The following is a 27,301-nucleotide window of genomic DNA, read 5'->3' on the forward strand; positions in this document are numbered from 1 at the left end:
ACCCCATCAAAAGGTGGGCAAGGGATATGAATAGACATTTCTCAAAAGAAGACATTTATGTGGCCAACAAACATATGAAAAAAGTTCAACATCACTGATCAGTAGAGAAATACAAATCAAAACCACAATGAGATACCGTCTCATACCAGAGTGGTGATTATTAAAAAGTCAAGAAGTAATAGATGCTGGTGAGGCTGCGGAGAAATAGGAACACCTTTACCCTGTTAGTGGAAATTTAAATTAGTTCAACCATTGTGGAAGACAGTGTGGTGATTCCTCAAGGATCTAGAGCCAGAAATACCATTTGACCCAGCAATCCCATTACTGGGTATATACCCAAAGGAATATAAATCATTCTACTGTGAAGACACATGCACATGTATGTTTATTGCAGCACTATTTACAATAGCAAAGACAGAACCAACGCAAATGCCCATCAGTGATAGATTGGATAAGGAAAATGTGGTACATATACGCCATGGAATACTATACAGCCATAAAAAGGAATGAGATAATGTCCTTTGCAGGGAAATGGACGAAGCTGGAAACCATCATCTTCAGCAAACTAAGACAGGGACAGAAAACCAAACACCACATGTTCTCACTCATAAGTGGGAGTTGAACAATGTGAACACATGGACACAGGAAGGTGAATATCACACACCAGTGCCAGTGGGGGGTTGGAGGGCGAGGGAGTGAGAGCATTAGGACACATAGCTAATGCATGTGGGACTTAAAACCTAGATGATGGGTTGATAGGTGCAGCAAACTACAGTGGCACACATATACTTATGTAACAAACCTACACTTTCTGCACTTGTATCCCAGGACTTAAAATAAAATAAATAATGATAATAAAAATAAAAAAGTAAAATAAAAATGCACCTGAAAAAAAAAAAAAAATGGTCCCAGAGTCCATGCTCTCCTCTTCGGATTTTCTATTTGTCCTGGATTCTTGGTCCAATGCCTTCTCATTTTCTTTATAGCTTGTAGATGCAACTAGAAAAATGGTTTAATGTGTCGTCTAGAAAACATTGCCTCCAATGGGAGATTTGTTCTGAATTAACTAGCCTGCCATTACCAGAACTGAAGATTTCTTTATCTTTGTAGTATAGTCTTTATTTACTAACAGTATAATTTACACAGAATAGAATGCACACATCTTAAATGAACATTTGATGAGGGTTTTTCCCCCAAATGTGTATTCTCATGTTACCATCACTGAAGGACAGATGATGTTCCAATATTCTTGGAAAGTTACCACATTTCCTCTTCTAGTAAAATCTCCAACTCATCCCACCCCTCCTCAGCAATGTCCTTTAATTTCAGTAATCATATATTTATGTTGTTGACTTTAACCTTCATATAAAAGAAATCATATAATGTACTCTTGCTCTAAGTAAGTTTTTGAGATTCATCTACATTTTGTACATATTCATAGCTTATTCCTTTTATTGCTGTACTGTATTATGTAATATAAATGTACCAGAGTTAGTTTATTTCTTCTTGATGAAAATTTGAGTTGTTTTCAGTTTTGGTTAATATGAATATATCTTTTATGAACATGCTCAGAATTCCTTTGAATTTTAATTTCTTGTGGGTAATGAGAGGCCATTCATATTTAAGCGTAGAATATAGCTATGTTATTGGAGTTTCTTACGCCAAGCTACACACCGGGCTTCATCTTCCAACTTGGTCTTCATCAATTGGTTTTACTTGTCATATATTTTGTTTTTTCAAAATTTATTTATTTAACAAATTTTTATAAAACTTAGTATATGCTAGACATTATTCCAAATACTTTTAAGTACTGACTTGTTTAATATTTAATCATTCTGACAACCTATTGAGATAGTTGTTATTAGCATTTGCATTTTACAAATTATGAAATAGAGGCATAGAGAAATTAATCAACTTCCTGAGGTCACAGGAGGAGAAGTAGGAGAGTTGAGATTCAAACCAAGGTGCTCTGGCTCCTGAGGCAATGCTGGCTCTCTAGAGATGTTCATATGTGAGTAAGGAATGCCTCTAACATAATCTCATATAACCTTAGGATAAATAACCACGCCCCTTTAATATGCTACAAATGTTCTTTATAGTAAACAATTGCACAAAAATTAGGTACATATAAAATGTGCTCATTTGAGTGACAAGGTTGGTAAACCGAAGAGACTCTCCACAAGTCAAATATGGGCAAAACATGCTTACCTGTTGACCCCATTCAGTTCCTCACGAATGTTTCCTCATTTGTTCCGGGAGCGAGTTTTCATTCTCTCCATGTATGAGTTGCCAAATTCATGTGATAAATATGCAAAGGCTGAAGAGTTCAGTCCCTTCAGTCTGCCTTCCCTTGCCATACACACACAAAAAATCTGATCTTGGTTTCATGGACCTCAGTGTAATGCATATTCATCTTTGTTGGTCTTTGCAAAACACTGCCAAAGCCCACTACTGCCTTTGGTGATATTACAGACAGAGGCCAGGCGGGGGAGCTCCGCAGAGAACTCTGCATAGAAAGTGTGACCAAGCCAAGCTCGGAGGCAGTTACCACACACACAAAAATGAAGCCAAATGTAACTGGAAAGCAACATAGAGGCTTGAGAATTGTCCAAGTGAGAAAGACAAGGAGAGAATATAAACACTAAACTAATGCTGAGGTTGGTGGACAAATAAAGGCTTCACTCGACTTTTTATTGATTTGAGATTCTGGCACTAGAAAAAGGAAGGAGCAAAGCAAAGAGCAGAATGGAGAGAAAATCGATTGCTTGAAAAACTGGGTATGGTTTACGTGCTGCGAGTCCCGACTGTGTCAGCTGATGAGTTTAACACTCTGACAGCACAGTCCTCGCCTGCCTGCTCGCTGTTGTCATCCCACACTGCTGTGTGCCCTATAGCACCTGGCACACGGCGCTCAAGAAAGGTGTGTGAATGAAGGAGCCATATCTTGACTTGCAACTCAAGAGCAGTAAGCTGCGGTTATTTGGTAGCGGTAAGCTGGAGTTTGAGAAATTACTGTGGGACAGGTTTGTTTATTATTATTTTATTTATTTATTTATTTATTTAGTTATTTATTTATTTATTTATTTAGAGACCGGAGTCTCGCTCTGGCGCCCAGGCTGGAGTGCGGTGGCGCGATCTCTGCTCACTGCAAGCTCCGCCTCCCGGGTTCGCGCCATTCTCCTGCCTCAGCCTCCTGGGACTACAGGCGCCCGCCACCACGCCCGGCTAATTTTTTTGTATTTTTTTAGTAGAGACGGGGTTTCACCGTGTTTACCAGGATGATCTCGATCTCCTGACCTCGTGATCTGCCCACCTCAGTCTTTCAAAGTGCTGGGATTACAGGTGTGAGCCACTGTGCCCGGCCTCTTTATTATTTTTGAAAAGGATAAAATCAGGGGCTCACCAGTTGAGGGGCTGCCTTTAAAAGAAAATTAAACAAAATGCAGGGCATATTCTCACACACCCTTCCAATGGGCCTGTAATAGAACAATTTTCCTGTTTTCATAGTTGAGAAAACAGGCTTAGAGGGATTAAGGAGCTTTCCCAAGTTCAAACAGCTCATAACTAGAGCAACTGGTTCTTCTGAAGACCTTGCCCTGCCTGCTTACCACATTCTGGTGACTTATCCTGATTAGCCTGGGACATACAGCATGTCAGCTGCTAGATGCTCATCAGAGCAAATGTCGAGGCTTTAAGGTGGCCGTGTAGTTTTTGTTGTCTTCATTTCCCTACTGGTACAACTTCAGTTAATTCACGGGTTGCCTTAGGGTTACAGTAATACACAACAAGATGTATTTGCTGTTACTGTTCTTATTATCATTGCCACGATCACATCTTCAGGTAAGAGTTCCCAGTTCCAGAACTTTGATTTCTTCAGTGCCAGTGTGGGATACGTTTTATTTCTAAAACCCAAAATATCTGCTGTTTTCCCAGGATATATCAAACTGTTGAGTAACTTTGTTATGGAGCCTGGGAAGAAGAAATTACTCAGAATATTTGTGATGTGTATATTTCTTAAGAAGTTACAGCTATCATTCATACCATGGAGCAAAAAATACATCATTTGTTTTATATATAACGTTGGCTATGAATTCTGTTTGTAGAAATGGACGTATTTCCTAACACCAGAGGGGGCTGATTGATTTCCATTATATAGCTACCTGTCTACCCTAGGCAGTGAGTATAGTGTTATTGGAAGTTGGACATTTCACTAGACAAGCACACAGTAAAATTTCCGTGCCTGGCATGCAACAGATTCTAATTTAACCTAAATAACAAAGTAATAGTAATAATTACAATGAAACTAACATTTGTTGAACTCTTACAGTGCAGGCAAGTGAGTGTTTCATATGAATTACTGCATTTAAACCTCCCAACATGTGAAGTGGATACTTTTTCATCGAACTCTTTACAGGTAAGGAAGTGGAGGTGCAGGGAGGGTTACCAGATCGTCCAAGATTACACATCTATGGTAGAGGCAATACTTGAACTTAGTTTATATTTTATTACACTGGATACGATATTTGAAATTAGAGTGAGGTTGAATATGTACTATCCTTTTCACATATTATTTTATCCCATTAAGCTTAACAAGGAAAAGATGAAGCCCAGCTCATTTTCTGTCTTCTGTACGCAGGTGGAAGAATAAATTCTGCCGCCTGCTTGCATGGCTGCAGCGGGGATGAAGGAGATGGGACTCAGCCAGATGCTGAATTCCCAATTTCCAGGTTTATATTATTGCCTGCAAGTATGAAGACGGGAATATTACCAGCTAGTGCATGACTCGTGCTTATCTTACTTTCTCCAGGATAGAAGCACCAGAGGCTAGCAGAGACTAGTCAGAGACTGAGTGGTGGTCACCAGAGTGACTCCTGTGGCCCCAGCAGAGATGTGCTGCGGCTCCCCTTTGCTCATATTCTGTGGGATCATAGGGAGCTGGGAAATGGAAGCATGAAGAGTACTAAGTTGACTGTGTAAATTGCTAGAGAAAGGTGAACTATGTACTGGTGTTGCTCATGTTGTATAAAAAGTATTAAATTTTTAAGTCTAATAAGAACACATTTAAAATATAATGTTTCTCTAAAATTCATAATTGGAGTTAAAATAGATTTGAAATCCATGCACATAAGGCAGCTACTTATGTTGTTAAAGAAACTGTAATCTTAGATTCCTAAACAGGGTCCTCATAGACCCTAATTTTATTAGCCAATTGGCCATGTTCCAGAGTAAATGATATATTTTACCTGATAGAAGAAATGATCATTATTAATTCATACGTGTGTATAAGAATGCTGATCACATTGCTATGCTGGGCCTGATGCAGAGGTTTATGCCTATAATCCCAGCACTTTGGGAGGCTGAGACGGGCGGATCCCCTGAGGTTAGGAGTTCGAGACCAGCCTGGCCAACATGGTGAAACCCTGTCTCTACTAAAAAATACAAAAATTAGCCAGGCATGGTGGCATGCGCCTGTGATCCCAGCTACTCAGGAGGCTGAGGCAGGAGAATCACTTGAACCCTGGAGGTGGAGGCTGCAGTGAGCCCAGATAGTGCTACTGCACTCCAGCCTGGGCGACAAAGTGAGACTCCATCTCAAAAAAAAAAAAAAAAAAAAAAAAATTGCTATGCTGGAAGTACTGGAAAGATCACTGTGGCATCATTTCACTTCTAATGTGGTCCCATACTTTGGATCTTCAAAATGATGTCATTGAAAGGTTTCCCTTTCAGTAGTCTTTTAAATATGTGGTTAGTTAAAATGAGATGGTTAGAACAAAGTCTTAATCATAGAAGATTTGGGTGAGACACATCAGCTTCGACCCAGTGACATACTCCACTATTTAGCCAAAGGCTATTTATAACCCTTACAGGGCACAAATGTACACTGTAGATCACAGGGTGTGGCTACCTCAGAGGACAGTGGTTAAAGCAGGCAATTATCAATGTTTCAACACTAACATCTGAATAATAATCTGAGAGGCACTGCAGGGCAAAAAACCCGGGTTGGAATCTCAGTGCTTCCACTTCAAGATGTATAATCTTGTGCAAATTCCTTACCTTCTTTCAGTCTGTTTCTTCGTCTGTTGTACAGAAGGGATAATGACACCCACTTCATAATTTCTCTTTATAAGGACTCCAGAAAATATAAATACATCAGGGTTTTTTTTTTTCCATACAAGTGAGAGAGGCCTTCAATTCAAATTGATTTGATTAACAACAGCAAAAATGACTTTATTACTTCGTATTACTGTCAAATCTATATTACTGTCAGATTAGCTACTTCAGGTGCGACTAACTAGATCCAGGTGCTCAAAAGAAGGTACCGTGATGCTGCCTTTCCAAATCTCAGCCGTGCTCTTCTTTTTATTGGCTTAATTCCTGGGCGAGCTATTTCTTTACTGTCAATTATACCTCCAGCGTCTTTAAGCTTAGATCTTGCTATCTTAGCCTCCCCTGCAGAGGATGAGTGCTTTTTCCAAAACTCCAGCAGAAGTCCCGGAAATATCTTTCTTGGCTAGTTTTGGTCAGGTATCCTTCTTTCTCTAGAGCCAAGAGATCAAGTACATGGACTTATGCTGGGCAAGATATGATCCTTTAAAGAAATGCTGGGTTTACAAGAAAAGAAAAAACCAAATTCCCAACATTTCATTCTAATAAACTGTGTAGAAAATTGCTTGGCATATAGTAAGAATTTTAATGATTTTAAGAAATCTATTTTTTAAAACCTTATATATGCAGAACTACCAGCTTTCAGCCAAGTTTTTCTGGACAACATATACATGAATAAAGCTCATTTAACCTAAAGCAGTTTCTAGTTAGGGCAGATCTCAATATGTGATGTTTGATGTAACTCAATTTTTAGGATAAATGCTATTCTGTGTTTTTGGGGAAAGCTAGTGAATTTTTCCAAAGAGCCTGGATGCAATCTAAGTAAATGACCCTTTTTGTGGCTAAATACCTTTTTTATGGATTATCATAATGCTAGCAGATATTACTCTTTTGTTCCATCATACTGGAAGAATAGCAAGAGACCAAACACAGGAATTTCCCCCCGCAGTAGGATAGTCCAACAAAATAGCTCTCACCCAAACTTTCCCCAGCCAACACTATAAATAATAATTATTTGATAATTATAATCTCTAAGAGAGCTTATCCTGCATCAATAATTATGGTTATCTCATAGAAACCTGAGACATCAGTGTCTATAGTTCTGCTGTGAATGTATTAATTGTCTATGACAAAAGCATTATGTCATAATATCTAAGTCTGCATCAGGAGTTATGAAAATGTGTTTTGCCTTTTTAAAGTATCTATTTCCATTAGTGCAGCTTGGGGGTAAGTGAAGATAAACAGGATATACTGAATGGAGATAAGGCTAAATTCGGTTTTTCATTCCCTTTAAGGAATTCAATTTGAAGTGTAAACACTGCTGTTTTCATTTCAAATTCCCATGTATTCTGAACATCTAGGGGCTTCGTTTGCCTGTATTTTTTCTCATGAGATTTCACAAAACAAAAAAAAAAAAATGAGGATTATGTTTTCAGTAGTGTTTTAAATGCAATAGTGAATAGATTACCGTGACAACTTGCATAATTTTTCTCTTTCCTTTTATCAGCCATCATTGGCCTTCAAATTTATGGGTAAATGACCTTTCTGAGTTTGTATTCACTGCATACAAATAATCCTCAACAACCTATTCCAGGGCTAGGAGCCTGTCTGCCATTATGCTGAACATTAGCAACCTTGCTGTTTGAAATGTATCCCTGTGGTTTTGTTTTTTTGGAATATTAGGAATAAAAAAAGTCAATTAGAGACTTTAGATATCTACCAGAGAATTAAAAATTACATTTTTTTTAAAGGATGGGCCCAGTGGCTCACGCCTGTAGTCCCAGCTACTACAGAGGCTGAGGTGGGAGGACTGCTTGAGCCTGGGAGGTCGAGGCTGCAGTGAGCTGTCATCATGACACTGCACTCAGCCTGGGTGACACAGCAAGACCCTGCCTCAAGAGGAAAAAAAAAGTCATCGAAGGTGGGTCATTATATTTCCCCTCTGTTAAGATTTAGCAACTGGAAAGCACTAGAAACAGGCACTTTTTATTATATCCCATTGATATTTTCAATCTAATAGCTTGGATCAATACTGTAGCTAAGTCAAAACAGTTTATTCCCATAATCTCTAGACGCACAATTCCCTCTTTTATGAAAATTTAAAGGCTATCTGGTTATGTTTGAAAGTCATTTTCCCATTCAACTTCTGAGTGACGTGAAACTAAGTCCCTAAAACACAGCAACAATTCATATAGTACCCTGAGACACTGAAGAGAAGAGTGAGCAAGAGACTTGAAAAGAGGAAGGTGGGGAGTCCCAGGGGTCGGCTGTACAGTCTCTTCTCTGATAGCTGCATGGAGGTGAGAAAAAGAGGCACCTAGAAAGGTGACAGCGGGAGGAAAGCCAGGGAGCCTTTGTTCTTCGGGAGGTGCTGTAAGGATCATTCCCTTAACACTGATGTCCTGATTCCCACTCCATTATTTTATTAAAATACTGAGTTGAAGGTCATCAGTGAACTTCTGGCCAGACTCAATATACTTTCCTTTATCCTCATCCTTTTATTAGGTTGGTGAAAAAGTAACTGCGATTTTTGCCATTAAAAGCAATTGCAAAAACCGCAATTACTTTTACACCAACCTAATAGTTCTTAATCATTGGACCCTGCCTTGAACACTCAATGTTTTTTAATGTACTAACTCTTGACTACCTTACTTGACTTTCTCTCTGTTGTTTTAGTGAAAACCACTCACCAACACATAGCTGAATAGTCCAACAGTATTAGCCCCTCTCTCTTTATTCCCACTTAGTAAACGCACACAAAGTTCCATCTAATTTAATCCTCGTAGCATGTATGCAGTTTATTGGAGTAATTGGGTTCCCAATCACATATAATCTTGTATGATCTCTTCTGTGTGTGTCGGGGGCAGGGGCAGTATGTGTATGCGTCTGTGAATCTGTGTGATTGTCTCAGTCTCTGTATGTATGAGTTGTTTTTGCTCAATCAGATTGTAAGTGCTTAAAAATAGAAAATTTTAGAGGCAACTTGAGCATGTATTTTATGTTCAAATAGTGCTGTTCTTTATAATGAACTTTTACAGGTCTCTAAAGCTCTCTGAGCCCAACTTCTCTCATCTTTAAAATGTGAATAATAATATCCACCCCTAAGATGAAATAAATTCATAAATAAATAAATATATGCATGTAGCATCCAGTATACCCTCAATAAATGATTCTTCCTATGTTTTAACTTTTCTCACATCACCCATTCTAGTAATACAATGTTGAGTTCAGTTTCAACATTTTAGTTTGACTGACTGATCGAAGCTAACAAGATCAGGAAAGTTGAGATGTACTGAGCTAATCAACTAGATCTTGCTACCACAGTCTTTCAACATGGTATATTATAAAAACATTTATCTCAGTAAGTCACTTCAATGACTAATCAATATTTTAGTTTCCTGAGGAAATGAAAATGCCAGGAAAATAGATGCACAATACTTTTAATGTGGTTATGTGTCTTTTAAATATTAACAAATTTGTTCATAGTGTTATTTGGAAGGATTTATAATATGAAAAATACAGCATCTAATTTCCACTTGAAGAATGTTTATTTAGTAACTAACAGACTCAGAGATGGTAAAATTTGCTGAGGGAAAGCATACCAACAGAACATACAAATGGGAATCAAGTAATTCATAAAAACAAAACCTGATGTCTTGACATAAAATCCTAAATATTATACTGTAGTTTTTTGTACTAGTAAAACTAGATGTATTTAAACTTAATGCACTGATGATTCCAGGCTTAGTGAAATGAAAATGTTGCTTAACCCCAAAGAATCCAGGCTCCTGATTAGCTCATGCAAAGACAATTATTTGTAATAGCACTTACCGGTAAAGAGAAAGGACGGAAACCTTAGATGGGCACGAAGACGTGACTAAGGCGGGTTTTATTTCTGATCCTGAAGCATTGAAGGGGAAGTCTGCAGTGACTCAGAGCACTGTGATGGCCCAGCTGTCCACGGACATACCTCTCTAGTGTGGAGTCAGGCATCACCATGCCAGAGGGAGGACTCACCGTAGAAGCATCAGCATGTATTGACTCAACTGACACAGTCTTACCAGTAGTGAAAGAGAGGAACATTTTGTTAATCTTCTATTTGAAGTTAATTTTTCACTGATTTCCAAAGCACATATGAAATGGCACACTGGGTCTAATGAATGTCTGCCTCTGAAAATCATACCAGGGGCCATTTTCATAAGAAGCTTGGTAATTTCTTTCTAATATATAGATCTAATTATTATTATTATTTTTTTTTTTCTGAGAGCCATTCATTCACTGGGGAAAGAAGCAGCCTGCTTTATTTGACATATTTATTTTACAGCCATTTCTCCTGTGTTGGAATGCGTCAGGTAAATCTGTCCAATCAGTTGACATACTCAGCATAAAATGGATACACCGAGGGAGAGAAGCACACAACACTTACTAGGATGACCGGTCATAGGTACACTCCTTATTCCAAGAACGGACACTTCTCTTTTCTTATGGTTGTTATTTTTTGTTATTTTGGAACTTCTCAAATGAATTAGGCAGCAAATACCACAATCGACAGGTCCCAAACCCGGTCATAGAAATATGTAACTAAACTCCCTGTAAGAAATGATATTTAGTATTTTGGCAGATCATTTTTGGCTTAAATGCCAAAATATTGCTGTTCTATGTCATTTTCTTAATAATTTATTTTATTTCTCTTTTAAAATATGACTTGCCTAAGGATACCTATATACAGATGCATTTCATTAATGAATAAAACATACTGGGGTTAGCAAAGATTATAGCCCTAAAAAGTATATTGTTTTCCTTGGTTTTGGAGAGTCTTGATGAATTGCATATGTTTACCTGATAATCCTTCTGGATATGTCTTTTCTGACATCTCCCTCCCAGGATTACATGCTTCCTCTTTCTGCTCCCTTAACAACTGTTTTTACCTGCTTTATATTTACCTGATTTCTTTTCCGTTTCCTCTGCTAGACTCTGAGTTCCTTGTGGCAGGGACCATTCTACTTGTCTTTGTCTCTTCAAAATCTAGCAAAGCGTTTGACACATACCAAGTTCTTAAAAACTGTCCATTGGATGAAGGAACCGTGTTAAGTTATTAATCTGTGATGTTCCAGTGTCATGACTTGTAAGAAAAATGTTTAATTCTAAAACAGTAAAAACAAAATAATTGGTTAATCTGATGACTGGTCATTAAGATACAAGCCATGGACTGTTTACTGATTTAGCTCATGGTCTACAAATAGTACAGTGCCATTTTAAAGCCTTAAATGATAGACAACTTTACTTGATGTTATGAATATCATTTACATTAACAATGGGAACCCCATACACTGTCTTCAAATTGTTATTGATAACTAAATATATCAAATGGAAAGGATATGCGTAGATATTTCAATATCTGGATTTTGAAATTTGGAGCACAGAGGTGGAGTATCATTTTATATTGAGAATGGAAAGTCAGGAGACTTGCGACACGTGATGCAATTGCTTCCATGGAATATTTTCAGACCAATAGGAGTTTGCGAAGAACTTTTATGGACTGTATAAATATTTTGAGCTGTAGGCATCATTACCAGCTGATATTTTCTTTCCTCAGGACCAGCTGTTCAGGAGCATCCCGGACGAGAGCCAGGCACATTTGAGACTTGGATCCAACTAAAGACAGCCACAGATTCTTCTGCAGCAATGTCGGTGTTGGAAGAAAATCGGCCATTTGCTCAACAATTATCCAATGTCTACTTTACAATACTTTCGCTGTTCTGTTTTAAGCTTTTTGTAAAAATCAGCCTTGCCATCCTCAGTCATTTCTACATTGTGAAAGGCAACCGCAAGGAAGCGGCAAGGATAGCAGCTGAATTTTATGGAGTAACCCAAGGACAAGGTATGTTTGTGATAATCCTCTCTTGTTTCAAGTGGAGTTTAACTTTCATTTGATCCATAATTACATGTTTTCTTTTTAGACTGCTTCAAGGTAAATATGTTATAAACTTTTGTTAAGGGAAATACTTATAACTCACTTCATGGCTTTATAAAGAGGAAAATTACTTTTTTATGTAAATGTTTGGGTTAAAATCAAGGTATCATTGCAAAAGAGATAAGGGAGGCATACTATATATAATAGGAATATATATATTATATATATAATAGGAATATATATATATTCCTATTAAGAAACATTTTAAAACGTTAAACATTTTATTTGCCAAGTCATAGTATTAGAGATTAGTTTTAGAAGTAATTGACTGCACTTCAGTCATCCTTTAATGTGTACCTGGATTGTATAATTTTAAATCAAATCTTTAGTTATATGTAAAATAATTATTATTAAAAAGAGGGGATTTCAAGATTTGGTTTCTCACAACTTTAATAAGATAACCATTTGACTCTAAAATAAAGCACACACAAAAAGAAGATTGATGGCATGCATTTTTCTGATGGAATTGTTACTGCTCACCTCAGTTTGTAAAACATTGATTATAAAAAGATAGAAACATAGTTAATAAATTTTATATGTGTGCAGCCAAGTGCATCCATGTTCTTTAGAAGAAATTGTGGTATGAAACCAAATGAGAAACAATATTACCCGTAGACTTCAGAAGGTTGTAAAACCATTTAGGTTCTATTGGATTGATACTCTAAAAAGTAAAAATGATTCATATGGCAGGCTTTAAAGTGCCATTTTTTAATTCTCATAGTCTTCAGATTCATTTCTGATTTGAAAATCAATAGGCATGCATGAATATTTATAGCCCAAATACCTCCAAAACAACTTAAATTGTCAGAATTGAAATTTACCGTCACACAATTTAAACATGTAAACTTGAAAGAAAAATCACTTAGAGTAGAAAGCTTGCCTTCTTAAAATCCATGTTCCTACATTTTTCAACATGGGATACGACTCATTTTAAAATCTAGGTTACTCTATTGGTACATGGAAAGTTGAGTAAAGGTGGAAAATCTTTTTTAGTGTATGTGGTAGATAATGAGTACATTTTTCCTGAGGAAGATTGCAATTTTGCAACATGGGGAATTGATGTTCTCATTCAAAATGAGGAAAATTTAAATGTTCATAAGAATTTCTTATAGGGAAGATAAAATCTCAAGTAAATAGGCAGTATTTAACCCTTTACCTACCACCTCTGCCTCAGAACAGAGAGAACTATATTTTATGTATTTATTTATTTTCCTGGAGACTGGGGCTCACATTGTTGCCCAGGCTGGAGTGTAGTGGCTCAATTCTCACTGCATCGTTGAACTCCTAGGCTCAAGGGATCATCTGGCCTTAGCCTCCTAAGTAGCTAGGACACACAACCATGCCTGGCTAATTTTATTCTTTGTAGAGACAGAGTCTCAACATTGTCCACCTCAAGTGTGATCTCAAACTCCTGGGCTCAAGCGATCCTCCTGCCTTAGCCTCAGAAAACTCTGGAATTACAGGTGTGAGCCTCCGTGCCAGGCCTGAACTGTATTGAAATGTGACATATACACTATGTGATTCATCTGTACTAAAACATTTAGTTGGCAAATGGAATATTTGTGTACAAAACAGCAAACATAGAAAACTAAATTTTAAAACAAAAGCCATATTTGCAGATAAACGAGTAAACAGCTTGCATGATCGTAAGGTGGTAAAATTTACCCTCACGGGCAGCCTGTAGCACATTACTTCATAATCAGATCTTGTCTATGTGTTATGAGAATTGCTTTACATTGACACATGAAATATTGCCTAAACAGAAGAAACTTTTTTGTGGGTTGAAAAGGGTTTTAGAGGGGGCCATGGAAGCTCCTTTTTGTACATGTTTTCAAATAAAAAGAAACACTCATCCCCTCATTAGACAGATCTTAGTGTACTTACACTGGGAAATCATGGGAATATACGCAATGCTTTCCACGTTCCCATATACTTTTAGGATTCTATTTTAAAATAAATTAGAACTCTAGGATTTTTTGTCTCAAGAAGGAAAGAAGAAAGGAAATCGATATCAATTAATAGGAGACACTTTTCCTGGAAATATAAAATGGAAGCAAAGTTTTTAAAATTTTGTTTTGTGTTATTTTTAATATTAGATCTATTTAACAAAAATTTCCCCTCTAATATCATGCATTAATCTGTATATGAAACAATACAGTATAGTATTATAATTTTTATTCAATGTAAACATAATTTGTTTCCAATTTTATTTTAACATTAAGAGAACAAATCAGGTACCTTATAAAACTCTTTCTTAATCTTCTACTTCTAAGCATTCATTCTTGCTTGCCCAGGAAAAATTACTACTTTCTCCATTTTAACATAGTTTTTTCTTTTATTTACTATAAGTAAATTATTTTTAAATTCTGTTTGTGTCTTTATAAGTCACTAATTAGGCTTAATTATCTGTGTTTAATCCCACAATTTCCTCCTTCCTGGGAGAGATTATCACCTTCATTCCCCTTTGAATTGGGTTTCTCATCCCTACTTTCAAGGCTTAGACAGACTGCTCCCCAACATTTCTGATGTGGAGTTGCCAAATTCCATGAAATAAGAGATGGTGTGTATATTTTCATGTCTTTCATAATCACAGAAGACCCTGTTGACAACATTCTGGATGCCCTCCCCATGAGCAGTAGTACTTTGGTGTGAAATAAAAGGAACTGTTAACTTTCTTAGATATTATTGCCAATCAGCTGATTGTATTAGACAAATATCTGGGGTTTTTTTGTTTGTTTTCTGTTTTTTTTTTTAAAGCTCTTTCCTATCAGGCTTGAGAACAAGGTATGATTACCCATGAGAATGCTGAAAAGCTAAATGATATCTAAAATAGCTTAAGATATTTCCTTCTTGATCCTTTTGATATTTCATTAAATTTTACAAATCTATCTTTTCATCTCTAAAGACTTTTATCATCCTCATCATCATATTGCGGGGTCTATTCTTTGCTTTGCTTTTTTGTATAACTACCTCCTCTAGCATCCTTGCTGCTAAGTATTCTGATTACAGTCTTTATGTATCAGCGGCCTACTCTATTCTTGAAGCTAACTCTAGACTTTGAAACTGACAGGGAGACTACCAGGCTTTGAAGGCTATATTGAAATATTAAACAGTGTACAGAGAGAATGAGGATGTGGAGAAATGTATTAATTTGGTGAAATCATACCAAAGGCCTAGAAGAAGCCATTAACTACTTGACTCCCAAAGATACTTCAAGAGGCAGCTCTTCTCTTCTGTTAAGGGCAATGCTTTTCAAGTTCTGTGTTAGACTCTGAAGAAGTTTAGCAGTTTTTGCTACAAATGGGCAGGACAAGTTCTAAGCATTGATTTTTTTGAGCACCCTTGATATCAAGACACTGAGGATACGGTATACATAAAAGGCAAAGTGTATTGTTCTCATCCTTAAGTTTATATTCTAATTGAGGAAATAGGATATCTACAGGTAATAGTCACTTTCCAGAATACTCACTGCCAAATGACTCTAAAGAATGAATGGTCATTTTCCAATTTGTACTTTCAGAGATATCTTCAAAGAGGAGGCAGATCTGGAGGTGACTCCGGGAATGAGCGAGGTGTGGATTTATGGGTGCACATGGACTGTTGGGAGTCAGTAGATTTGGCTGGAGTGGAGCGTTCATGCAGTAGAAAAGTAATAATAAGTTGGGCCCAGATGTAAAGGAATTTGAATGCCATGCTAAACAATTGAGACTGAACTTTGAAGGCAGTAGGCGCCATTGAAAGTTTTTGGTATGAAAGAAGGTGGGAAAATAAAAAAGGGTATGTATTAAACCATAATTTAGAGTAGATTTCTATAGTAATATTCTTTGGAGTTGGATGAGACAGATTTGAAATAAGTTGACTGGTTAGGACCTTGCCGTGAGGAGATGAGGACCTAGACTAGTTTGGTAATGGTGGTATGGACAGAAAACAAAGAATGACAACAAAAAATACACAAAGAAAAAGAAAAGAAGAAAGAAAGAATGTGATGATACCTGTAAATAGCATTCAAATAGCCTTTAAATTGGCAGAAAGAGCAAATGTTATTTTAGAGTAACATTTTAACGTATTATTTTTTTTCATTTTAACATAGCTTTTTCTCCCAGAGTTAGATACTAACATGTCAATCAGAAAATTGATTAGCCACACAGGTCAAGTCTGCAGCCTCCAGCCAAGGCCACACCTTGAAAGTGGACCCTTAGAGCTTGCTGAGTCTGGTAGGTTACATACCTATCCCTACTGGGAAATATCAAGGTAAATCAGGAAGTAATAGAATTATAATCTGATCTCTAGTCTTGCATTTGATTTATTTAATGTATTCTTTTCGTTCCAAGTTATATTTTTAAGCATGAAGCCTTCTGATTATGACTTGGCTCCAATCTCAAATCTGCCCACAGAAAGAAAATGTGCCAACTTGCCCTCAGCACTGTTTTAGTCCATCTGGCATTTGTAGGTCTTGTTGCAAATTAATACATTTGCATCTTGATATCAATCAACAGTATTTTGTGTTTGTGGAGTTGTAAGTCCATTTCTGAGACGTAAATTTGCTCCAGCCTTGCTGACAGATTTCTGAGTCTGCAAGGCCATGGACCAAATTTTGGATTGTGGAAAATTCATCAAGATAACGTGTCTCTGTGAGGCTGCTTGAGAAACAATCTGGTGACACCCAAACTCTTCAGGCGCTCCTTTCCACGGTTGAGATTTTATGTAGAATACACAACACATGTAAAGTCATCGTATAGAATATTTATGCTTGTGATTTCATAAGTTTTATTTTAGGGTTGCCATTAATCATGAATTTTTTTTTGTTGTTGTTGTTAAGTCTGTGGTAGACACTTGGAAATAGGACATAGTATAAATGTGTGACCTTAAGCTGAATGGCAGGTGAACTTGGCATTTTGGAGAATAGCGTAACCTGAATAGGAAAAGCAGCTAGAATTTGATATTAATTAATATCTTTTTTTCTCCATAAATAAACTCCATCCTAGCTTTAAAACCAACTTTAGGAATTTAGCTTTACAGCCAGTGCTAGCAATAGAAGCAGTAGTATTCTTTATACCTGTTTCTGAGGAGCAACTTATTTCATGTGACTTTTGGTGCTGCTGGTTACCTGTGCACGAGATTAGTTATCTTAGGGACACTCTGAGAATTTCAGCAAAGAATCTGTAGTGAATCTGTAGGATGACTTATTAATAATATCTTTATTATATAAAGGTAAATATTCTCAATATGTGGAAGTTTTTGGACACATTTTCTACACATAGGTGGAACAACTCCAGAGAATAATAACTGGAATCGATAGAACTGTTCTTGTATGACAAAATACATGGCATTATACTCAAAAGTGCTACTACTTTTTTTTTCAAAGAGGTTCTAATTTTGTCCAAGTGCTACTTTTTCAGAAATGCCTAAACACTTTTGTGGAAGAAACCACTATAATCCTGCAAATTAAAAATGAAATCTGGGAACAAAGTTCCAAGTTTAGAAAAGACTTTGTCAAATTTTAATGTATTAATACTTTTCCTCTCCTTCTGTTCCTTATTCATTTTGTGTTGCTATAAAGGAATAGCTGAGGCTGGGGAAAGAAAACAGGTTTATTTAGCTAATGATTCTGGTGGCTGCTGAGGTCCTTAGGCTGTTTCCACTCATGACTAAAGGGAAGGGGAGCCAACATGTGCAGAGATCACATGGTAAGAGAGGACTCAAGAGAGAGAGTGGGGGCAGGTGTGTGTGCTTTTCAACAACCAGAACTCTCAGAAACTAATAAGAGTGAGAACCCACTCAGCACCAAGGGAGGGAGGGCAAGCATTAATGTATCCATGAGGGATCCGTCCCCATAACCCAAACATCTTCCATTAGACTATACACCTCCAACATTGAGGATCAGATTTCCACATGAAGTTTGGAGGGGACAAATATCCAAACCATAGCACTTAATCACTTTATATTTGGAGTAGTGCATAAATTTTTTAAATTAAAAAAATTGACATTGGTGGTGATAGTTTAGGAGGGATCAGTTTTCCTAGGAATATTCTTATATCTTTTGTTCATCTCTTCCTTCCTTTAATCATTCAATCACTTGTACATTTATTACTTAAACGTAATGTACTTGCCCAACACTTATTTATGTATCTACCAGGTTAAAAGGCATTGTGCTAGACACTAAGGATAAACTACAGAAACTAACCACTGTCTTTCCCAACAGTGTACACAGTCTAGCGGAAGAAAGATGGATAAGCAAGTAATTTTAAAACATGGAAAATGCTATTTTACAAGATTAGAGAAGGTGCTATGGGAAGGTTCTATACAGAGAAATGTATGTAGAGCTAAGAATAGTTCTGCCTAGGGTATGCCAGTTACACAGAAGCTGTACTAACAATATACACATTCTCTCACACAACTAAGCATGCATCCTTATTCTCAATGCTCAAAAGCTTCCCAATTCCCCACTTTCACTTCCTACCAACTTTTTCACTTCTCAATTTGCTATTTCAGACTAATGTATCTCTTACCTATAGCTTTATCTTAGACTCAGAGTTTTGTTGTTAAAATAATTTACTTTTAGGAAGGACACAAGTATGCTTTGTGAAAAATGAAAAATATTTTGATGAAAAAATTTCAAAATGGATTTTGTGTACTTTGACAGGGGACGTTGATATTGTCAACGTTTTAAAATTTTTTACATAGTCAAGATAGTAAAGAAATTAAAACTAGGTCTAAACTTTCTGCTTCTCAATTTACTATCTCTTTTAGAAGACAGTGAATTATTAAAATAAGCTATTTTTCTTATTCATTGCCATAACTGCCATAGCTTTGAATGTAGCTTAGTTGAATAAATACTGGGCTATCTACTCTCTTCCTAGCACAATATTGTGTACTACATGCACATATACCAATATATCTATAATATATATAGTATTTAATACCTACAATATATAATACATAACTAATAGATAATAAATATAAATGCATACTATATCGTGTATATAATATCTATATTATATATATGCATATGTTTACCATGTGTGATATATGAGTAAAAGCAGAAGACTTGGATGAGTGGAGCCAAACATTGCAGAAATAAGACAACCGAAACAGCAAGCAGGTAGAAAATCATATGGTGCTAAAAGGAAAACAGTCAAGTTTTGCAATTGATATTCTCCTCTAAGTCAGAAAGGGAAGAGATTGAGGTCATCTGAGACTGTAAGGCACTTCATAAATAAAGCAGAGCTTAAGGCAGAAATCCAAAGGCAGAACATATTTGGTTATGTAGATGTGGAGATGAAATCAAGCTAAATATAAAGAAAAAAAGAGGAAAAGTTTAGAATGTGGAGCCAAACAAGCGTGTTTCATCTGGAGCAAAAGTGGAAGTATAAATGTTAGGGATGAAGAAACATAAGTTGAGTGGTTGATGCTAATGGGAAAAATAAACACACATCTCGAATCATACATCTAAAAGTCAGAAGTTCTTTCAGGAATTTTCTGATGCTTTTACAGGATTCAGCATATGAAAAAGGGTTGCTAGCTAATGATGGCAATAATTATCACCATAAATATTTTACAAAATACTTGGTATAATGATTTAATATGTCATTATGTGTGTTTCATGAAGTACATCTCAGAGAAGATGGAGTACCTCCGCAACACTGACTCAGCACTGCACATCCTCAGAGTGGATCCATGGTAATTCTGTGGATTTGGGCAACAATTTTAGCAATTAAGCCCATTTTCTAAACTGCAGAGGAGAGAAGAACAATTATCCCCAGTGACAGATGAACCATGTCATTAAAAGCAGGTGAAGTATTTGGAACACCTCTTCCTCCAAAGCCACCCTCAAATAATTTTTAAAAATTCAAAAGAAAGCAAGCATTTACTTACAAATGATGTAGAACTTCTCCCATTTCTGGTCGGCGCAGTGACTCACGCCTGTAATCCCAGCACTTTGGGAGGCTGAGGTGGGTGGATCGCGAGGTCAGGAGATTGAGACCATCCTGGCCAACAAGGTGAAACCCCGTCTCTACTAAAAATACAAGAATTAGCTGGGCGTTGCGGCACGTGCCTATAATCCCAGCTACTCCGGAGACTGAGGCAGGAGAATTGCTTGAACCTGGGAGGCGGAGGTTGCAGTAAGCCAAGATTGCACCACTGAACTGTAGCCTGGCAACAGAGCTAGACTCCATCTCAAAAACAAACAAACAACAACAACAAAAACAAAACAACAACAACAAAGCAAAGCATTATCAGCTGCATAGGGAACAAGTCATTTATTCTTTCCAGCCATCCCTCAGCAATGCTACAAAGCAGACCATTGGCTTTTTAGAGTGGAATTGCCCAAAGAATATCATGGCAGGGAGGGAGAGGCTTAAGGAGTTTCATAAATTGTTAAATTAATACTGAAAGAATCTTCCAGGTGGTCTGTGATTAAACAAGTCCACTCTGTGAAATTTAGGTTAAAGATGAACATATATTAGATGATGTTTTTCTCAATCTTCATCCTACAATTCCTCATTGGTTACTATGGAAAAGGATTTAAAAAATCTGCCTTGTAAGATAAATTAATAAGATAGATTTAAGATAGATTTATATCCCATATTTAAGGTAGATATGATTACCTTATCTGGATTAATATCCCATAGATAAGATAGATTAATATCCCATATTTAAGGTAGATTTAAGATGTTTCTAGAAGGCCCTCGGGAGCTGAGAAGCTAGGGTGGTGTGAGGGGACAAGGTCCCCATGGGTCCCCTTCACCCTTTTGAACAGTACAACTCGGCTTTCATAAATCTTCATAAGTTGGGCTTTAAAATAGCAATAATCTTTCTCTGCAAAGAAAGGGATAAAATAATTTTTAAAACTAGACTGTCCCAGTTTGTGGAAAATATTATTTGTTACACATATCTTTACAGGACCTAACCATCTGATAATATGAGTCATAACTGAGTCTCCTTTCCAAATTCTTTCCTTAGGATTAGATGAGCAGCAAACATTTGGGGCCTGTCAGGCATGTACATAACTATGTGAAACGGCAGGAAGGCATCCTCTATCAGGGCAGCTAAAATTTCCATGCCACCAGTAACCACTGAGTAAAATAGAAACCTTCAGAAATACATATACTCTTTCCAGAAGGCTTATAGTCTTAAACTATGGGTAGAGTACAAACAAACTGAAATTTAACACCAAAATGCCATTCATGTTTTTAAATAGAAGCACTGGCTCACCTCAGCTGTCAAGTGTGCAGCATGATTTAAGTGAAAGCTGACAATGATAAAATTTAAGTTAAGGCCCATCCATTGGAAATCTGCTCTTCACCGTCATAACACCGCAAAGTCCCTTGTTACTGAACTGAATCAGGTGAGGCTGCCAAAGTGAGAAAGGAAGCAATCCTTCTTCTAAAGCAATCTCAAGACTTCTTCTAAAGCAGACTCAGTGCACTACAAGAACTGTTAAATAATGACACTGGAAACAGCGGTGACTTTGGTAGTGACTCAACCCCTCAGTAGCAACTAAATAAATACATCTTTGTTTAGCCACTGAGGAGATTTATGTGCACTTATGTTTTCCAAATTCTACTTCATTCACTAGAGAAATGGTGTTTCCATCATTCATCAAGTAAAAGTAATAGTTCATTTTTAGAATGAAATGATGCACCTAATGAATTCTTGAATTTGGAAGTTTTGTGTCTCACTTCCATCTTGACCTGTGATCTAGAATCATGAATTTGGAAAAGGAAAAAGTGCTAATTCTTTAGAGCTCAAATACACAGGTCGCAGATCTGTTGCATCCAGGAAAGAATAAATACTTCATTGTAACTCCAAGAACTAAAAGAAGAGGAGTAAAATGAAAACGTAAGCATCTCTCTCCTTCTCTCTCTCCCACCCACCACAGTAATGACGAAAATGCTCAAGTAGAATCTAGTGTAGGAGCTAAGTTTTCTGGCTACTTACCATTACTCAAATACACCAACAAAACAAGACTGGCTCTGGCTGGAGAAAAAAAAAGCCTTTACTGAACATTAAGTCCCAAAGTAATAGTTGCATATCTAATTGGTGTGACATTCCAAGAATGTGAAAAGAAATCTGTTTAAATAAGCTTAGTATTTGGAGTCTACTGAAACTGATGATAATTTTTTTTTGAAAAAACATTTTTATTTGTATTTATGAAACTTAATTGAATTCAGTGATTGAGAATTTGTAGGTTTAAAGCTCCATTTTAGAAAGCATATATATGTGATAGATGTTAGCTTTCTATATCATACTTTTTTTAAAAATTCAAAAACAGGCTAGAATTGCCCACAATTTAGTAACACAGGAAAGCATCAATAGCAAAATACAGTAACATAACATTCTAATAAATTAACTGTGTTTGCCAAACGGTTGATATAAGCACATAATATAATACCATGACCTTTCTACTAAGCAGGTGTTCTACCCCAGAATCACATTAGCTCTTTAAGTAGATGGTTTCAGAGGTCAGCTTTATTTGTCTGCAATATAACAATTCATTGAAGTTCTGAAGAGCTTAGTAAGTTGTCATTTTTTTTTGGGTAGTAACTGGAATAAGCAGAATTCCAACCCAGATTCCTCTTCCACTCTATGCTCTTTCTCAGTGAATAATCACAGGGTGAGTGGCGAAATCAAAGCCTCGTGTGCATGAGGTCTCTGTGCCATCCATGCGCCTTGTCGACTGGCCCTTTCTATACAAAAGGAAAAATATTGCAGAACTATAACTATTTTAAAAGATAAAAATACAAAGCTTGCCCAAAATAAGCCATTTATTTTATGCCTTTAAGACTCAAGATATGATTTTTGCAGATACTCCCTCTGATACAAAGGAAAGTAAGACATTCGGAACCGTTCCATCGGCTTGGAGCAAAGTAATGCAGAGTTTGGCTGGTGTGACCAGGAGCCAGGCAGAATGTTAAGGTTGGGAAGGCTCGCTCAGAGTTGGGAGTTTTAAAATTACTTGCAGAAATTTCTTCTACAATCTTATTCTGTTGAGAAGGCTAGTTCAGAGTTGGGAGTTTTAAAATTACTTGCAGAAATTTCTTCTACAGTCTTATTCTGTCCAAGAAACTTTTCTTGACAGAAATTCTTCAAACAGAAATGTTTTCCTGGGTGCATCTGGTCAAATACCTAGTCATGGCTGTCCTGTGGGAAAGCCTGGGTTGCTCTGAAAGAATTCTGTGATGAGTTACGTAACAGCATGTAGCAATGGCAAGTCTTGGCAAATTCTTGGCTCTCCCTTATAATCAGTGCCATAGAAAGAGTCAAAGCTGCTTAATTAACCTCCAGCACACAACAAAGCACCAGATAGGAATGTCCTCTGCCAAACCATCCTTCTTAAAAGCCTCTTGTCCTTTTGTTTTCTTTTCTCATAATCCCTGGCAGCTGAAAGGGAAAGATAAAATCTAATGACAACATTCACAACAAAGAACTGAGTCAGCTAGTTCAGGGATTTTCCTGTCTTCCTTTATTTTCTCTGCTTCTTTCTGCCAGCTGGTCTCTTCAGGAAGGACCCAAAACATAGTTTTTCTTTTCTCTTTTTTTTCTTTTTCTTTTTTTCTTGGAGTGCAGTGGTGCGATCATGGCTCACTGCAACCTCTGCCGCAGGCTCAAGCAGTCCTCCCGCCTCAGCCCCCCATGTAGCTGGGACTACAAGTGCAAGCAACTATGCCCAGCTAATTTTTGTAGTTTTTGTGGAGACGGGTTTCACCATCTTGCCCAGGCTGGTCTCAGACTCCCGAGGTCAAGCCTATCAACTGCTTCGGCCTCCCAAGTGCTAGGATTACAGGCATGAGCCACCACGCCTGGCAAAACATAGTTTTCCGTGTCATATCTTACAGAAAGTATTTTTCCTTATGAGAAAAAAGAAAAACAAACCATTTAAAAATAAGCAGAGTATATTTGGAAAAAAAGATGTGGAATTATCTCATAGAGTCATTGAAAGACCTCAAACTTGAATTCGTATTTTCAATTATCTGGAGCCCTATGCACAGGTTTACAAAGTATCCATCCTAGAACTGAGGCTTCCAGGAACACTTGTGCCTTTACCAGGCCATTGCAAAGTCTGTCTGAAGGTGGCTAAGCCTCCAATGAGAAAATAATAAAATGCAAATAGTGATTTTTGTATTCTTTCTTCACTATGAGACCATTATACCATAAATGTTAACAATCAGGAACAAAATTATAATCAAAACAGTAGGAAAATTAATGCTCTTAGTTGCAAGATCTGAGATGCTAGCTTTCTCCTGTGTGATATATGGGCAGGTGTGAATCTCAGCCTCAAGTCAGAAATGAGGTTTTACTACTCAACGCTTGGCAGGAATATGATGAAGGACAAAGAACTCTCTCAAAATGGAATATCTTATGGTGAACTGCAAACTTGAGAGTAATGTTTTTGAGTAACACAGCCATATACGACAGCCCCTAGAATGTTTAGGAAATAGCTCAGTTTTGCTAGTCTCTAATAGACTCTTAAGGAATAATGTTAATAATACAATAATGACCTTTTGTTCTCTGAGATTATAGAAATCCAGTTCTGCGTGATAATACCAGAATAGTAGTGTTCTAACAGAATTGCTGTTTTTCTTTCTTTTTGAAAATAATTTCAACCTTTATTTTAGATTCAGGGGATACAGGTTTGTTACCTGGGTATGTTGTATAATGCTGAGGTTCGGGTTACAATTGATCTCATCACCCAGGTACTGAGCATAATACCCAGTAGTTAGTTTTTCAACCCATACCCCCATCTCTGCCTCCCTCTCTAGTAGTCCCCAGTGTCTATTGCTGCCATCTTTATGTCCATGAGAACACATTGTTTAGCTCCCACTTATAAGTGACAACATGCAGCATTTAGTTTTCTGTTCCTGCATTAAGTTGCTTAGGATAATGGCCTCCTGCTGCATCTATGTTGCTACAAAGGACGTGATTTTGTTCTTTTTTATGGCTGTGTAGTATTCCATGATGTGTATATACCATATACTCTTTTTTTTTTTTTTTTTTTTTTGAGACGGAGCCATATACTTTTTATCCAATCCACTGTTGATGGACATCTAGGTCTAATCCACATATTTACTCTTGTGAATAGTGCTGTGATGAATATACAAAGTGCCATGTGCCTTTTTGTTAGAACAGTTTCTTTTAGGTATATACCCAGTAATGGGATTGCTAGGTTGAATGGTAGTTCAACTCTTAGTTCTTTGAGAAATCTCCAAACTGCTTTCCACAGCAGCTGAATTAATTCACATTTCTACCAACGTTGTATGACCATTCCCAATTCTCCACAGCTTCCCCAGCATCTGTTGTTTTTTGACTTTTTAATAACAACTCTTCTGACCAATGTGAGATGGTATCTCATTGTTTTTTGTTTTTGTTTTTGTTTTTTGTTTGTTTGTTTGTTTTGAGATGGAGTCTTGCTCTGTCACCCAAGCTGGAGTGCAGTGGCGTGATCTTGGCTCACTGCAACCTCCACCTCCCGGGTTCAGGTGATTCTCCTGCCTCAGCCTCCTGAGTAGCTGGGATTATAGGTGTGCGCCACCAAGCCCGGCTAATTTTTGTATTTTTAGTAGAGACGGGGTTTCACCATGTTTGTCAGGCTGATCTCAAACGCCTGACCTTTTGATCCACCTGTCTCAGCCTCCCAAAGTGCTGGGATTACAGACATGAGCCATCGCACCTGGCCCTCATTGTGGTTTTGATTTGCATTTCTCTGATGATTAGTGATGTGGAACATTTTTTCATATATTTTTTGGCCACTTGTATGTCTTCTTTTAAGAAGTGTCTGTTCATGTCTTTAGCCCATTTTCTAATGGGGTTATTTGTTTTTGCTTGTTGAATTAAGTTCCTTATAGATTCTGGACATTAGACCTTTTTGTTAGATGCAAAGTTTGTGAATATCTTCTTCCATTCTGTAGGTCACTTGTTTACTCTGTTCATAGTTTCTTCTGCTGTGCAAAACTTTAGGTTCCATTTGTCATTTTTTAATTTTTTTTTTTGCAATTGTTTTTGAGGGCTTAGTCATAAATTCTTTCACAGGACTGATGTCCAGAATGGTGTTTCCTAGGTTTGATTCTAGGATTCTTATAGTTTGAGGATCTACATTTAAATCTTTAATCTATTTTGAATTAATTTTTGTATATGGTGTAAGGAAGGGGTCCAGTTTCATTTTTCTGTGTATAGCTAGACAGCTATTCCAGAACCATTTATTGAATAGGGAATCATTTCCTCATTGTTATTTTTGTCAACTTTGTTGAAGATCAGATGGCTGTAGGTCTGTAGCATTATTTCTGCACTCTCTATTCTGTTCCATTGGTCTATGTATTTGTTTTTGCACCACTACCATGCTGTTTCAGTTACTGTAGTCTTAGAATATAGTTTGAATTCTGGTAATGTGATGCCTCTGGCTTTGTTCTTTTTGCTTAGGATTACTGTGGCTATCCAGGCTCTTTTTTGGTTCCATAGTTCCATCTTACTTTCATAATAGGCTTTTCTAGTTCTGTGAAAAATGATGTTGCTGGTTTGGTAGAATTAACACTGAATCTGTAAACTTCTTTGGGCAGTATGGCCATTTTAATGATACTGCTTTTTCCCATCCACGAGCATGGGATTTTTTTGCTTGGATCATCTCTGATGACTTTCAGCAGTGTTTTGTGGTTCTCCTCATAGAGATCTTTCACCCCCTTGGTTAGATATATTCCTAGGTATTTTGTTGTTGTTGTTGCAGCTGTTGTAAATGTAAAATGCAAGCTGTTGTAAATCAAGACTGTGTTCTTGATTGGGCTCTCAGCTTGAGTGTTATTGGTGTATATAAATGCTACTTATTTTTCTACATTAATTTTGTATCCTGAAACTTTATTGAAGATGTTTATCGGTTCCAGGAGACCTTTGCTTGAGTTCTTGGGTTTTCTAAGTAAAGAATCACATCATCAGCAAAGAGAGATAGTTCAATGACTTCTATTTGGATGCCTTTTATTTCTTTCTCTTGCCTGATTGCTCTGGCAAGGACTTTCAATATTATAGGAATAGGAGTAATGAGGGTGGGCATCATTGTCTTATTCCAGTTCTCAGCAGGAATGCTTCCAGTTTTTGCCTCTTCAGTATGAACTATTTTTCAAACTAGCTAAATCCTAGGTTCTTTAAAAGCTATGTTTGAAACTTGGTAAAATACCAGTCAAAAAGTTTACCAGAATGTGTGCACAGTTGTGCTTATAAATTGTGTGTAAAAGA

At 37.0% G+C, this 27,301-nt stretch overlaps 1 protein-coding gene across 1 annotated transcript in view; it reads left to right on the forward strand.

The window, feature by feature from the left end:
• The first annotated feature begins 2,648 nt into the window (after nt 1-2,648).
• ASB5 (ankyrin repeat and SOCS box containing 5) overlaps nt 2,649-27,301 on the forward strand; it is a 67,905-nt gene continuing 43,252 nt past the window's right edge. Inside the window, exons 1-3 of the mRNA XM_023226847.2 lie at nt 2,649-2,989; nt 4,637-4,719; nt 11,679-11,986. Coding sequence (XP_023082615.1) covers nt 11,791-11,986 — 196 coding nt within the window. The 5' untranslated portion in view covers nt 2,649-2,989; nt 4,637-4,719; nt 11,679-11,790. The remainder of the gene's footprint in view (nt 2,990-4,636; nt 4,720-11,678; nt 11,987-27,301) is intronic.

Source organism: Piliocolobus tephrosceles, chromosome 3, assembly GCF_002776525.5.
Source record: "Piliocolobus tephrosceles isolate RC106 chromosome 3, ASM277652v3, whole genome shotgun sequence".
NCBI classification, from domain to species: Eukaryota; Metazoa; Chordata; class Mammalia; order Primates; family Cercopithecidae; genus Piliocolobus; species Piliocolobus tephrosceles.